Source organism: Anomaloglossus baeobatrachus, chromosome 2 (genome assembly GCF_048569485.1).
Source record: "Anomaloglossus baeobatrachus isolate aAnoBae1 chromosome 2, aAnoBae1.hap1, whole genome shotgun sequence".
Classification (NCBI taxonomy): domain Eukaryota; kingdom Metazoa; phylum Chordata; class Amphibia; order Anura; family Aromobatidae; genus Anomaloglossus; species Anomaloglossus baeobatrachus.
Genome location: NC_134354.1, coordinates 113,697,068 through 113,713,552, shown reverse-complemented (window position 1 = coordinate 113,713,552; position 16,485 = coordinate 113,697,068). Strand labels below are relative to the sequence as shown.

At 49.3% G+C, this 16,485-nt stretch overlaps 1 protein-coding gene across 1 annotated transcript in view; it reads right to left on the bottom strand.

Annotated features, from left to right (window-relative positions):
• The window catches only part of PITPNM3 (PITPNM family member 3), a 729,687-nt gene that overhangs the window by 395,431 nt on the left and 317,771 nt on the right, over positions 1-16,485 (bottom strand). The window contains exon 3 of the mRNA XM_075333206.1: positions 11,641-11,748. Within this exon, the coding sequence (XP_075189321.1) occupies positions 11,641-11,748 (108 nt within the window). The remainder of the gene's footprint in view (positions 1-11,640; positions 11,749-16,485) is intronic.

The following is a 16,485-nucleotide window of genomic DNA, read 5'->3' as shown; positions in this document are numbered from 1 at the left end:
AGAAAGTGAGTCAGCACTGAGCTGAAAGGCTCCTGTCTGCCGTTTCTATGACAGCTTGTGGAGAGAAGAATGAATACCTAACTTTTTTCTGCAAACATCAGCCAGTAGGTGGCAACAAAGCACAATGCACATTTATCAATCCTTAGTGTATGCACATTAAACCATTTAATGCATTATATATCCAACTCAAAGAACCCAAAGTAGTTGTGGCACACTGGAACAGATCTACTGCCACACGACAACTGTTTTACTCAGCAGTGGTAGAACGAGGATAGCACATTCTTACTGCTAAGATCTTCACCGGTCTTGAGAACAGGACCCTGGAACTCTGACAATAGTCTTGAGTAGAGTTGAGGAGTGCATCCTCAAGCTCTACTCCATTCATTGTCTGTTGGATTGACAGACAAAGCGGAGTACAGCATTCTGCAGAGGAGTGGAGAATAACCAATCTTTTTAAGGGCCCAACAACTGTTAATTGAAAATTTGTTAGCTTACCACCTACCCATCATATAGTATGCCCGGAACCGGCGATGCATTTCGAAAGCTACCTGCATCCTTTTTTAAAAGGCTTAAGTAAGGCTTTTGAAAAAGGATACAGATTGCATTCGAAACACGTTGCCGGTTTTTCCCTATCCCCCATTTTTGCCTTAAATGTTTTTAATGCTTGGAATAGCATAAAGAACATTTTGTTTTCATCATTTTGGTGCTGGAAGCTTTTCTTCTTACCAAAGACTCCATAATTGTTGTATAGTCGACCTTTAGAGTTTGTGTATGTATCTGGTTGTCACATATAAATACACCGACTACGAATGGTATCTTAAAGGGCTATTCCTAGAATAAAAAAGTTATCCCCTGTTTATCAGCTGGGACTGCAATTACTGGTGGCCCTAGAAGTTGCTCACAATAGTAATTTCAGTAGACAAAATACACATAAATATGCAAATAGATACAGCTATTTGATAAAGTTTCAACAGTATCAAGTACCACAAAAGATGATACAAAAAAATAGACCTACAGAAATTACACCTATCTAACCCTCTAATTCCCTAAGTGTAACCCTGCCTTTCTACAGAGGTTTGAACCCTAGGGTAAGTGCAAATGGCGCCTTTGCCCACCAAAGACTATCCCTGTATGTTCCAAAGTGACCATAAGTGGATACCAGATCAAGATACCAAACAGATGATTTAGCATATAGGGCAATGAGTCCACAAAGGGTATGAAATGAAAAAATCTCAATGCAAATGCAGAGGAATTGGGCAACAGTGAAAGAGGGGGATGAGGTAAAAGTCTTACATGTAGGTTATTTATACAACACACAACCATAAACTAGCATGGGTCTACAGTGCATTAATCTACTCATCTGAATCACATGCTATTGAAGGGGGGGTCAGGGTGATGCCCACCCCTGCAGAAGTAGTCGGCACATTCAAGGTTATGTATAATGCTGTGTAATATATATATATGTTGTATGGTATGTTATGTCAATGGCCACCAGGTGGCAGTGTGATAGCATGGCTGTCCTGGCACCTGGGTGAGCAGAGAAAGAGATAAGGAAGAGGAGGAGAGCAGCATGTATAAAAGGGTGAGATAGGAAGTAGACAGCAGGAGAGTCCCACGTGAGATATAGTGTGAACAGCCCATTCTAAAGATACGGACCCTAAGGGTTACCCCTGCGGCCGTGACATGTGGAATCCGTTCTGGATTGTCTAACTGCGTCCCCAAGAAGAGGGGTTTAGTCCTGACGATCAGCGGTCTGGCGTCCGTATTACCTGGCTCATAATACTCAATGACTTCCTCTGCGTACTGAAGGTCAGTGCGCCCTCAAGGAGTAGGGTATGGCTGGATGGCCTGGGCATTGATGGGGGAGCCCTGTCAGTTGCGGTCCTTCTTATGCAATAGCGTCTCCTGTGAGTGGGGTGAAGTGGCTCAACAGACTTAATGAACCGGTCTGTGCCAGTGTGAAGTGAAGTGGAGGAATGAAAGGCCTAGAGGTGTCAGATAGAACCCAGGTGCCGGGAATACGGACAGCTGCTAAATTGTGTTTGAGAAGAAGGAACAGAAGGAATCCCTAAGGCCTGCGCCACACATCCGTGCCTCCGGCACGTGTTTGTCATTTTTTACACGTACCGGCGGCACGGAGACACTTTAACCAATGCTACCCTATTGTAGCAGGCACACACACGTAAAACCACACGGAACGTGTGTCCGTGTGCGTTTGTACGTGTGTGCGATTTTCAAAGCGCTGACATGTCAGTGATTTCTCCGGCAGCACGGGTGTTACACGGCCCGCACCCGTACCACACGGGTGTAGTGTGGATGCGGTCCCGTGTGACACGCGCCGGAGAAAACACACATGTCAGTGAAAAAAAAACAAACATTAACTCACCTTCTCCAGCCCTCCTGTCTCTGCCGCTGCTGCCTCTTGCTGCCGACCGCCGCTCATTATTCTCATTGAATATTCACTTCACTGCCTGGCAGCAGCAGCAGCGGGGAGACGGGAGGGCTGGAGACCGAGGATCAGCACCACGGACAGCAGCGCGGACATCAGGAAGGACCAGGTGAGTATGATAATTACTGATTCTACGTGTGCTATCGCGGATAGCACACGTAGAACACACGTGTCACGCACGTACCAGAGACACGTACTTACCTGCACGCAACACGCAGGGAAAATACGTGTCTCTCGGCACGTGCGTGAAATTCACGTGAGTGTGGCAGAGGCCTAAGGGAAAGAGAGAAAGTGGTGTCGCATGAACGGTTACGGAGTTCTCCTATGTAGTGACAGGGAGGCGAGGGGTTAATGACAGGCTGTGCTGTGGTCTGTTGACCCCAGCTACCATGACAACTACCGCTTCCTGCCCTGTGCCCTCCCCCATACTATGCCTCGACGCATTCCCCTCTGTGATTTGGTTTTTCAGGAGGCTCTTGGATAGTACGGCATCAGTCCATGATGTTCATTGTAAAACAGCAGGATCTCTGTGATTATGTTTCTGGAACAGTTCTCTCAATCCCATTAACTTTACATCCCATAATAAACACATATGATTACTAGAGATCTCGAGATCACTGCGGTCTCAGCAGTTGGTCTCCCACTGATCATATTTATATTTACTATCCATGGTTAGATTATATACATTTTTAATGAGACTACTTTTCTAAGATATCTTGTAAGTGGTCTAACAAATTCATCTTGAAAATTCAGCACATGCTACAACTGTAGCTAGTGATTAAAGTGAATCTATCAACAGGATTTCACCCCTCAAACTATTTGTATATGCATGTAGCTCTTTCAAAGACAAGCCCAGCAATACTTTTACTTGACCAGCCCATTCCTCTGTTACTGAGTAATCAGCACTTGAATGATTAGCCATATAAGGCTGAAGAGCCATTTGTAGATCTAAAGCCTCTGTCACTCCAGCTCTATTCTCCACCCAACACTGCTGCTTGACTGACAATTGTTTTGCCTAAAGTCACACAGCATAAAGGCTGTCAGTCAGGCACGAAGAGGCAAAAAACATCTAGCCAAGCTGGCTATCCCTCTCTCAAGCTATTCTATCATTTCTTTCTGTGTATTCTATCTGTTCTTTCTTATTATCTACTCTATATGTTCTTAATATCCATCTATCTATCTACCGTAGCTATTCTTTCTTTTTTTTGTATCATCTATTCTAGCTATCTATCCATTATCCTATTGTTTCTCCTTTAAAAAACGCAATAACAAAAACGCACCAAAAACGCACCTATATTACAAGCTTTTTTTTTCCATTTCCAGGCTGTGTGTGACAAGGTGCAGTTTTGGTTGCAGTTGTGTGCAGAAAAAAACTCCAGCATGCACATGTAGCCTATGGCCTCTTTCACACATCCGTTTTTTGCCATCAGGCACAATCTGGTGAATTGTGGATAAAACGGATCCGGCGCCAGATCTGTTTTTTTCCTCATAGACTTGTCTGTGTGGCCGCCGGAAGGAACATCCCAAGCAACGCTTTTTGTGACTGGTGAAAAAACAGAAGGAGACGGATCCGACACCGTCCTTCTTTTTTTACAATGGAATCCTACGGGCACCAGATCCGTTGTCATCCATAAAAATCCGGAATCAGGCGATGGATCGTTTTTGTTTCTAGGCATGCCCACAAGTTATGTAAAATTCACTTCTGGTCAGAAAAATCTCAATATCTCTCTCTCATCCGGGATGGGTTGCACCTTTAAAAACGGATAGGAAAAAGAAAATAAAAATGCTAAGACGGATCCGTTTGTTTACCGGATCCGTCACATCAGTTTGGCCACATTCTCCGATGGATCTGTCATATTTATCAGGCACAATCCGGCTTGTGCCTGACGGCAAAAAACTGATGCCCATATTAATAACTAAAAAAACACAAAAGGGTGATAGATTTCCTTTAATGCCTATGTATTCAGAATGTGATGTCATAAAAGCTCCTGTAAGAGTGTAAGAGTTATGTGTTGGTGTCCCATCTTTGACAAGGAAGGGTGCTAACATGGGCAATATCTTTCTCCTTCTGAAGGATTTAACACCATTTATATTTTGGATATAAACCAATGTCTAAATGAGATGTCAATCAATAGTCATATACAAACCGTTGAAAAGAAATAGATCACAATAGTCAATTTCACATTGGATTTATCTTCAAAGACAATGCTCTCTAAGTACATTTCTGGCTAGATGCTTGTAGCAGCCATTCCACTTACAGTATAACATAAAAGGCTGCTATCAACATACATAATTAGGTTCAATTCCTAGAAAATCTCCTTATATCACAGAAGAAACTAATGAACTGTATTGATGACCATCACTCATCTACTAATAAGCGCATATATCAGAACGTTCAAAGTGAAATATTTGTATTTCAATCAAGCATCGATCCGGCTACTAGAAAAATAATTCTTATTAAAAATCACATGCTGATTTATTTGTATGTCCGACTTAATGAAGTGTGTTGATGAATGTCTGATCTATACTCTTCAATATGCATTTACCAGTCATTAAGTGTTTTCTTTTATACCATACATCTAGTTTTAGATTGTGCTTAGCCATCCAAAAATTCTCTACTGGTTGTTAATACTGCAACTGCATGTTAAGGAGAATATATCGCCGGGTTTTTTCTAAGTAATCTGAGAGCACCATAATATATGAGCACAGACCCTGATTCCAGTGATATGTCACTCGCCAGACTGTGTCTTGCTGTTTCAATACAAATTTTATCAGCAGGAGATTATCACTACAGGACAACTGGTCTTGTGCCACCCCCCCCCCCCCCCCTAGTCCCATCACATCTCCCACTACTGAGTAGCAGCTCTCTGTCACTATACAATGTCCATAGAAAGCTGTGGTGTGTTATAAAGTTTCTTATTTGTTATACTGTTGATGCATGAAAAAAAACATTGTTATGATCAAAAAGGGGTATTCCAAGGAGATCAATTTTTTTTCTAATGGCCATGTCCTCATAAACTATAAACATGAGATCCATTGTGCTGTTCCTAACCCTCACACTACCTGTAATTCAGGAGCTGCTCCTTGCTGCATCCCCTCCCTTCTGGGATGTTACATCACAGATCACAGGGCAAGGCCTGCTCCATGCTGTTGGTAAAAGGCAGCCCCCTGTTAATATCTTCTTCTCTACAATCTGTGAACAGGTGGCATTGGGGAGATGTGGTCATGTCCCCTCTTCTTAGATTGGTGGGAAATAAATATTATCAGGGGGGTGGCTGTTACCAAAAGCACTCTGATCTGTTGTGTACTATCCCAGAAGGGAGGAGGAAGAGCAAGGAGCAGCTGAAATACATGTACAGGAACGGCACTATGGATTTCATCTTTATAGTTTATAAGGGCATGGTAATTAGAAGAATTTCTATCTCCCCGGACTATCATTTAAGATCATTATTAGATGCCTAGTTACTTCACTTATTTTAACTTGCATAGACCAGACATGGTAGTATTTTAGTCAGGGCCGTATTTGCCACTAGGCACCCGTGGGTCCCGTGCCTAGGGCGGCACGTTGCGGGGGGCGGGCACTTTCTGGCAGCAAAAAAAAAAAAAAAAAAAAAAAAAATATATATATATAAATTTTTTTTTTTTTTTTTTTTTTTTTTTTTACATCCCCGCCCCCCGTCCCTCCCTCCGTTACACTCGGCTGTGTTCCGGGGGGAGGGGGGGAGGACAGGAGCACTTCTGCTGGCTATTTAAATACATGGCGGGCGCCAGGCATAGTGAGCTGACTAACCCCGGAAGTTCCATGGCCTGCACTTCCGGGGACAGTCAGCTCACTGCCCCGTGCTGCAGCGTCCAATCCTGCAGAGGACACACGCCGCGGAGGAGGACGCGTCTGCAGCTGGAGCAAGGCAGAAGAGGAGCCAGCCAGAGCAGGGCGGCGAGCACAGGAGCAGGTAAGGCAGAGGCAGAGCCTAGAATGTATGGGCTCCTTACAGGTTAGTTGATGATCGTTGCAAATTGCGATGCCTCTTTTTGTCCACTGTAATCATGCAAGGGGAGGCTGGGGGGAGAGAGGCTGAGGCTGGGGGAGGCTGGGAAGAGAGAGAGGCTGGGGCGAGGCTGGGAAGAGAGGGAGGCTGGGAAGAGAGAGAGGCTGGGGGGAGGCTGGGAAGAGAGAGAGAGGCTGAGGCTGGGAAGAGAGAGGCTGGGAAGAGAGAGGCTGAGGGGAGGCTGGGAAGAGAGAGAGGCTGAGGCTGGGAAGAGAGAGGCTGGGAAGAGAGAGGCTGAGGGGAGGCTGGGAAGAGAGAGAGGCTGAGGCTGGGAAGAGAGAGAGACTGAGACTGGGGGGAGGCTGGGAAGAGAGGCTGAGGCTGGGGGGAGGCTGGGAAGAGAGAGAGGCTGAGGCTGGGGGGAGGCTGGGAAGAGAGAGGCTGAGGCTGGGGGGAGTCTGGGAAGAGAGAGAGGCTGAGGCTGGGGGGAGAGAGGCTGAGGCTGGGGGGGAGGCTGGGGGGAGAGAGAGGCTGAGGCTGGGGGGAGAGAGGCTGAGGCTGGGGGGGAGGCTGGGGGGAGAGAGAGGCTAAGGCTGGGGGGAGAGAGAGGCTGAGGCTGGGGGGAGAGAGAGGCTGAAGCTGGGGGGGAGGCTGGGAGAAGAGAGGCTGATTCTGGGGGAGGCTGGGAGGGGGAGGCTGATGCTGAGGGAGGCTGATGCTGAGGGAGGCTGATGCTGGGGGAGGCTGGGAGGGGGAGGGGGAGGCTTGGAGGAGGGAAGCTGATGCTGAGGGAGACTTGGAGGAGGGAGGCTGAGGGAGGAGGGAGGCTGAGGCTGGGGGAGGAGGGAGGCTGAGGCTGGGGGAGGCTGATGCTGGGGGAGGCTGGGAGGAGAGAGGCTGATGCTGGGGGAGGCTGGGAGGGTGAGGCTTGGAGGAGGGAAGCTGGTGCTGAGGGAGGCTTGGAGGAGGGAGGCTGATGCTGAGGGAGGAGGGAGGCTGATGCTAGGGGAGGCTGGGAGGAGAGAGGCTGATGCTGGGGGAAGCTGGGAGGGTGAGGCTTGGAGGAGGGAAGCTGATGCTGAGGGAGGCTTGGAGGAGGGAGGCTGATGCTGAGGGAGGAGGGAGGCTGATGCTGTGGGAGGCTGGGAGGAGAGAGGCTGATGCTGGGGGAGGCTGGGAGGAGAGAGGCTGATGCTGGGGGAGGCGAGAGGCTGATGCTGGGGGAGGCTGGGAGGAGAGAGGCTGATGCTGGGGGAGGAGAGAGGCTGATGCTGGGGGAGGCTGGGAGGAGGGAGGCTGATGCTGGGGGAGGCTGGGAGGAGGGAGGCTGATGCTGGGGGAGGCTGGGAGGAGGATGGCTGATGCTGTGGGAGGCTGGGAGGAGAGAGGCTGATGCTGGGGGAGGCTGGGAGGAGAGAGGCTGATGCTGGGGGAGGCGAGAGGCTGATGCTGGGGGAGGCTGGGAGGAGAGAGGCTGATGCTGGGGGAGGCGGGAGGCTGAAGCTGGGGGAGGCTGATGCTGTGGGAGGCTGATGCTGGGGGAGGCTGATGCTGAGGGAGGCTGATGCTGGGGGAGGCTGGGAAAAGGGAGGCTGATGCTGGGGGAGGCTGGGAAAAGGGAGGCTGATGCTGGGGGAGGCTGGGAGGAGGGAGGCTGATGCTGGGAGGAGGGAGGCTGATGCTGGGGGAGGCTGGGAGGAGGGAGGCTGATGCTGTGGGAGGCTGGGGGAGAGAGGCTGATGCTGGGACGGGGAGGCTTGGAGGAGGGAGGCTGATGCTCAGGGAGGCTGGGAGGCTGATGCTGGGGGAGGCTTGGAGGAGGGGGGCTGGGAGGAGGGAGGCTGATGCTGGGGGAGGCTGGGAGGAGGGAGGCTGATGCTGGGAGCAGGGAGGCTGATGCTGGGGGAGGCTGGGAGGAGAGAGGCTGATGCTGGAGGAGGCTCATGCTGGGGGAGGCTGGGAGGAGAGAGGCTGATGCTGGAGGAGGCTCATGCTGGGGGAGGCTGGGAGGAGAGAGGCTGATGCTGGAGGAGGCTCATGCTGGGGGAGGCTGGGAGGAGAGAGGCTGATGCTGGGGTAAGCTGGGAGCAGGGAGGCTGATGCTGAGGGAGGCTGGGGGGAGAGAGGCTGATGCTGGGGGAGGCTGGGGGGAGAGAGGCTGATGCTGGGGGAGGCTGGGGGGAGAGAGGCTGATGCTGGGGGAGAGGCTGCTGCTGAAGGCAGGGGAGAGAGGCTGCTGGAGGCGGGGGGAGAGAGGCTGCTGCTGGGGGAATGGGAGAGAGGGGCCAATGCTAGAGACAGAGGACAAGGGTTGAGGGGTAGAGCAATGACAATATCGATGGGGGGGAGTGTAAGGACTCAGAATAAGAGGGGGGCAGCATTGGGAGCTCATTATGGAGAAGGGGCAGCATGTGTGGGCTCAGTATGGAGTGGAACAATGTAGGGGGAGTCAATATCAAGAGTGGGGTAGTGTGTGTGTGTGTGTGTGTGTGTGTGTGTGTGTGGGTCTCAGCATAAGCGCTAGTGTGGTGGTCTTAGTATGATGAGTGGGGCAGCATGGAGGTGTCATTATGGAAAAGAGGAAGGCAGCATTAGGAGCTCATGGAGAGGGGCAGCATGCACGGGACACTGTGAGGAGGGGGCAGCATGCACGGGACACTGTGAGGAGGGGGCAGCATGCACGGGACACTGAGGAGGGGGCAGCATGCATGGGACACTGAGGAGGGGGCAGCATGCATGGGACACTGTGAGGAGGGGGCAGCATGCTTGGGACACTGTGAGGAGGGGGCAGCATGCATGGGACACTGTGAGGAGGGGGCAGCATGCATGGGACACTGTGAGGAGGGGGCAGCATGCATGGGACACTGTGAGGAGGGGGCAGAATACATGGGACACTGTGAGGAGGGGGCAGCATGCATGGGACACTGTGAGGAGGGGGCAGCATGCATGGGACACTGTGAGGAGGGGGCAGCATGCATGGGACATTGTGAGGAGGGGGCAGCATGCACGGGACACTGTGAGGAGGGCAGCATGCATGGGACATTGTGAGGAGGGGGCAGCATGCACGGGACACTGTGAGGAGGGGGCAGCATGCATGGGACACTGTGAGGAGGGGGCAGCATGCACGGGACACTGTGAGGAGGGGGCAGCATGCATGGGACATTGTGAGGAGGGGGCAGCATGCATAGGACACTGTGAGGAGGGAGCAGCATGCATGGGACATTGTGAGGAGGGAGCAGCATGCATGGGACATTGTGAGGAGGGGGAAGCATGCATGGGACATTGTTAGGAGGGAGCAGCATGCATGGGACATTGTGAGGAGGGAACAGCATGTATGGGACATTGTGAGGAGGGAACAGCATGCATGGGACATTGTGAGGAGGGGCAGCATGCATGGGACATTGTGAGCAGGGGACAGCATGCATGGGACATTGTGAGGAGGGGGCAGCATGCATGGGACATTGTGAGGAGGGGGCAGCATGCATGGGACACTGTGAGGAGGGGGCAGCATGCATGGGACATTGTGAGGAGGGGGCAGCATGCATGGGACATTGTGAGGAGGGGGCAGCATGCATGGGACACTGTGAGGAGGGGGCAGTATGCATGGGACACTGTGAGGAGGGGGCAGCATGCATGGGACACTGTGAGGAGGGGGCAGCATGCATGGGACACTGTGAGGAGGGGGCAGCATGCATGGGACACTGTGAGGAGGGGGCAGCATGCATGGGACACTGTGAGGAGGGGGCAGCATGCATGGGACATTGTGAGGAGGGAGCAGCATGCATGGGACATTGTGAGGAGGGGGCAGCATGCATGGGACATTGTTAGGAGGGAGCAGCATGCATGGGACATTGTGAGGAGGGAACAGCATGTATGGGACATTGTGAGGAGGGAACAGCATGCATGGGACATTGTGAGGAGGGGCAGCATGCATGGGACATTGTGAGCAGGGGGCAGCATGCATGGGACATTGTGAGGAGGGGGCAGCATGCATGGGACATTGTGAGAAGGGGGCAGCATGCATGGGACATTGTGAGGAGGGGGCAGCATGCATGGGACATTGTGAGGAGGGGGCAGCATGCATGGGACATTGTGAGGAGGGGGCAGCATGCATGGGACATTGTGAGGAGGGGGCAGCATGCATGGGACATTGTGAGGAGGGGGCAGCATGCATGGGACATTGTGAGGAGGGGGCAGCATGCATGGGACACTGTGAGGAGGGGGCAGCATGCATGGGACACTGTGAGGAGGGGGCAGCATGCATGGGACACTGTGAGGAGGGGGCAGCATGCATGGGACACTGTGAGGAGGGGGCAGCATGCATGGGACACTGTGAGGAGGGGGAAGCATGCATGGGACACTGTGAGGAGGGGGCAGCATGCATGGGACACTGTGAGGAGGGGGCAGCATGCATGGGACACTGTGAGGAGGGGGCAGCATGATGTGAGGACAATGTGCAGATCATATTTCATAATTGAGGAAGGTGTGGTGGGTATAATTTATAAGGGAGGGCAGTGTGTAGTTTATTAGGGGCAGTGTGACAGTCACAGTATATAAGTGGGGATGGTGTGGAGATTGTGCAGGGGCCGTGCGCACATGGCGCTTTAGAGCGCAGCGCTTCGGCTACTGCCGAAGCGCTGCGTAAAAAGAAGTGACATGTCACTTCTTTCCTGCACTTTGCCGGCAGCTCCTGCTCTGTCTATGGTAGGAGCTGCAGGCAGAGCGCATGGAATCGGCGCTCACTACGGACATTTTCTGCAGCGATTAGAAGCGCACATGTGCTCTTCAGATCGCTGCAGAAATTTCTGCAGTGAACTGTACGCAACGTGCACACATAGCCTTAAAGTGTTTTACAGAGTAGATCTGCCTTAAACAGATGTCGTGTGCGAAAACTCAGTTTTACGTTGTCAATAAGGGGCGCGACCACTTAAAGTGCCTAGGGCAGCACGAAGGCAAAATACAGCCCTGATTTTAGTCAATGAAACAACATAATCTCATTGCAATCACAATGTACCTCAAAACCTCTTTAGTGGTCATTCATTTTTTGGAATCTGATACAGTCTAATACAAATCCATGTATGTAACCATTGGATCCATGCGCAACTAATACATCAGACTAATCAAGCAATGCATATTTTTAACATCCATTTACAATTTTTCTTAAATGCCACAATTTTTAGATGATATTAAAAGCATTCTTACCTGGGCTTTCATCCAACTTGCCAATTGTTTCAATCTGTTCAACTAAGTCATTGGAGTTCCATTGACTCATCCCTATAAGAATGGCACTTTTTCCTTCTACAATTTCCTCTGAAAAAATGAAAAAATGTAATTAGGCATCTAAAACCTAGGCATACAGAGGTCATAACAAAGATGTAGAAAATAAAATGGCACATCTAGGTGTCAGTTATATAATAAGTGGGCAATACCCCATGATGTAAATATAGTATGTTTTATGTTTTATGTATTTACTGTCATATATTATAAATGCATGTGTGGATATTTAAGTGTTTTAGAAGGATGTAGCAGAGCTAAGATTGTTCAACAGGTTACAAAAGGTTGTATCCATCTGTTGGGTTAGTTGGCGTAGAGTGAGTTTAAAAGAGGTGATAGATAAGATAGAGTTAAAGTCGTTAAAGGAGGAGTTACAGATGGCAGGGTGGATGGTTGGGAAGGGAAGCTCCAGAGAGTCAGTCAAGAAGTGGGTTAAAAATGAGAAGATGTGGTGTTGTGAATGTTGGTTGTGTTTTGGCTGCTGGGAGGCTCCCTCTGGTGGCCAGGAATGGTTTGGACTTGGACCAGGTGTGTTGTGCAATGGGTGTTTCCTTTGCTAACTCTCTGCTTATTTAAATCCTGGTCTGATTGCAGGCTGTTGCCGAATGTCAGTTGTTCTTTGTATCTCCAGCCTGCTTCATCCTGCTCTACACCACATCTATCCCAGAGTGCTTGCTCTTTATTTATTGTCTGGTTCTTTTGCTTATCTGGGTTTGTCTTTTGCTGTGGTTGTTTTTAGTTTATTTGCATGCAGGGATTTTCCCCCTCAGTGGTTTGTTGGGGAACTCCCTGCAGTTCTGCGTGTAGTATAGCTCCTTTGAGTCCATGTGTTTGTGGCTTGTTGAATTTGTTATAATTCTTGTTTTCTGTTCATTGGTATGACAAGGGCACCTGGTATAGGACGGAGTTCAGATCGTGCGATCTGAGGCCCTTTTTGTACTATCAGGAAGTTGGTATTTTGCAGGGTTTTTCTCTGGCCACCATCAGTCCCTTTCCTGTCCTTTCCTATTTTAGTCAGCGGGGGCCTCACCTTTTGCTAATCCTGTCATCTATCTGTGTATTGTGTTTTTCCTATATCACCGCAGTCTTTTAATGTGGGGGGCTTGCTATTCTTGTCTATTTTCTGAGGCAGAGAGTTATTCATCTTTCCTACCTTTAGGATAGTTAGTTCTCCGTCTGGGTTCGCGGTGCACAGGATGTTAGTTCACCGCTCGGCTACTTCTAGTTGTGATGGTTAGTAAGGGGATGGCGGCCAGATTAGTTGCCAATGCTCTTGTCAACTTTTGCTAATGATTTGTGGTGGTCTTCCATGGTTCCGGATCATAACAATGTGGCCTTGGTGTAATGGCCAGTCAGGGAACCTCTTGTTAACCTCTGGAGGTCAAGAGCCTACTGTTCACCTCGGTGGCTTTAGAGTGTTACCTAGCTAGAGAGCTGTCGGTGCCAGAAGTGGATGAAGGTGTGTGGTATTAGGGAGGAGGCAGAGATCCTATTAAGTATTAAGGATGCTGTCCAACATAGCAGGGGACAGCTTGAAGAGTAGCACCCCATGGAGAGGAAGGCCATGTCTGTCATGACAGTGTGAAGAATAAAAGTAAACAAAACTGGTTGGCTAAATGAACTCTGGTGTCATGGGACTTAGTATGTTGAGGATTGGCAGTAAAGGGTGACAGACACCGGTCTGAAGCAGCAAGTAAGTGTCGTGCACCCTGCCCGAAGATAGTTTCGCACACCGAGTCTTCTTGGCGAGGGAGAGCAGAGCTCATGCGGCCTGGGAACCCCCCTTCAGTTCCACTGCAGGACAAGATACACCAGAGACCTAAAGTGCCTTTAAAAAGTATTCATATCCCATGAACTTTTCCCTATTTTATACAATACACTCACAAACTTAAATTCATTTTATTGGGATTTTATGTGATATACCAACACAAAGTAGCAAGTGTTTGTGAATTGTAAAGGAAGTTTTTAAATATTTTAAAAATATAAATCTGATAATTGTGACATGCATTTCTATTTAGCCCCCATGATTCAATACTTTGTAGGGCTACCTTTCACTGTTAGCTGTATCTCTTACATGGTATATGGAAGAAGGTGCTCATGAAAGCAAAGTAGAGCTTTTAGGGCCATTTGTGGTGGAAAACTAACACCATGTCTGAAAACACTATCCCCACTATCAGACATGGTGGTGGCAGAGTCATGCCGTGAGGAGGCTTTTCTTCAGCAGGGACAGGAAAGCTGTTCAGAGTTTATGGGAAGATGGAGCTAAATACAGGATAATACAGGAGGAAAACCTGTTAGAGGCTGCAAAAGACTTGAGACTGGGGTGGGGCATAGGTTCACTTTCTAGCAGGATAATGACCCTCAACATACAGTATATATAGTGCTACAATAGAATGGTCAAGATAAAAGCATATTCATATGTGTGAATGGCCCAGTCACAGTCCAGATCTAAATCTCATTGAGATTCTGTAACAAGACTTGAATATTGCTGTTAACAGACATCTCCAACTATCTCACTGAGCTACAGCTATTTGGCAAAGATGAATGGGCAAAAATGTAATCCACTAGATGTACAAAGCTGGAAGAGACAGACCCTAAAACTCACAATTTACAGATTTATTGTGAAACTAACCATCAAGGGTCGCAAGTAGAGTTGAGCGCGGTTCGTGGTTCGAGGTTCTCCAGTTCGCGGCTCGAGTGATTTTGGGGGCTGTTCTAGATCGAACTAGAACTCGAGCTTTTTGCTAAAGCTCGATAGTTCTAGATACGTACGAGAACGGTTCTAGCAGCAAAAAGCAGGGCTTTTTACAGCTACAGTGTGCAGGAGCCATCGCTGGCAGCCTGCCACAAGCTGGTAACCAAGATAAACATCGGGTATCCAACCAAAGCGCTTTGGTTAGTAACCCGATGTTTATCCTAGTTACGTGCAGGAAGCCCACACTTCCCCGCTCAGCTCGCTCCGCCCCCTCCTGCCCGCGGCATGTACACACACACACACATACACACACTCTGCACACACACTCTGCACACATGGTCCCGCTCGGCTTACCTGCGGTGATGAAGTCCCGCCATCCCGACCTCAGCGCTGTCACTGTCCTCCATGGCCGCCGCTTGTCACATCACCTTCTCTCGCTTCCGACCCGAGACTGACTAGCGGTGACGTCACGGGCCTCTCGCGATACTTGGCTGTGAAGGCGGCGGTCATTGAACTCAGTGACAGGTGCTGTCAGTGTGCCGGAGATCAGCGCAGGTAATGTACCTCGCTGACAGCAGCACTTGTCATGCCCTGCAGTGACCTGGGCTGACCCATTGATGTTAGCTCAGGTCACTGCATTGCTCTCCCAGGGAATGGGGAACATTCTGCTCTTCATTGACTGGGACAGTGTGGATCATCATGGCAACCCCTTGGATTACACCAGACCTGGATTTGTTTTTCTTTCTAATAAATTGGTTAAAGAGGGAATGTTTTGGGGAGTGTTTTTTCAAATAAAAATGTGTTTGTCGTCTATTTTTTTTTATTACTGACTGGGTTGGTGATGTCGGGTATCTGATAGACGCCTGACCTCACCAACCCCAGGGCTTGATGCCAGGTGACATTACATAGTTACATAGTTACTTAGGTTGAAAAAAGACCTAGGTCCATCTAGTTCAACCTTCCTCCACCAGTTACACATCTGGTATTAACCCCATATATTACCCCGTTTGCCACCGCACCAGGGCGCGGGATGAGCTGGGGCGAAGCACCAGGATTGGCGCATCTAATAGATGCGCCACTTCTGGGGCGGCTGCGGCCTGCTATTTTTAGGCTGGGGAGAGTCCAATAACCATGGACCTCCCTAGTCTGAGAATTTCAGACCCCAGCTGTCTGCTTTACCTTGGCTGGTGATCCTACGTGTTTTTTTTTCAAAATTATTTATTTAATTTAAAATAACAGCGTGGGGTGCCCTCAGTTTTGGATTACCAGTCAAGGTGAGGTTGCCAGCTGTGGTCTGCAGGCTGCAGCCGTCTGCTTTACCCTAGCTGGCTACAAAACTAGGGGGAACCCTACGTCATTTTTTTTTTTTTCATTTTTTTGGCTAAATACAAAGCTAAGCACCCCTTAGTGCCACATGAAAGGCACCAAAGGGTGCAAAATTACAAAATGCAGGAGAGTGGGACATTATGTGTCTTTCTGTCATTATAATGACAGAAAAGACTGATATGAAGTGCACAAGCACAAGAAAATCACTAGAGCGCTCTACGCTGTGAAAAGCAGTAGAAAATGGCACTGGAGTGAACATGTGACCGCCTCATGTAGGATGAAGCTATGGATCCTGGGTAAATTTATGCATTTACCCTCCTTCAGTTTTTTTGCAGTACACAAAAAAAACGAAGGCACACGGATGACAAACAGATGACATACGGACCGTCTACGGAACGGAAACGGATGCCACATGGATGCACCCGTGAAAAAAAACTGACTGTTTTTTGCAGACCGCAAAAATGGATCGGTCGTGTTAATGTAGCCTTATTCTGATCTGCCGTTTATAAACAGCAGGCAGAAATAAATGAATAACGCCCCCCCGGCGTCAGAAAATCTCCGGGGTTTCAGGGCTAGCTGAGACCCTGGAGATCATGATTCAGGACGGTTTTTCCGGTCCCCGCTCACGTGATCACAGGTATACACCGTACACCGATGATCACGTTACAGTAAATGACAGCGCCGGTAAAAAATTATTTATCTCCCATCTGGCAACACTTCTTCTCCACTTCTTCTCCACTTCTTCTCCACTT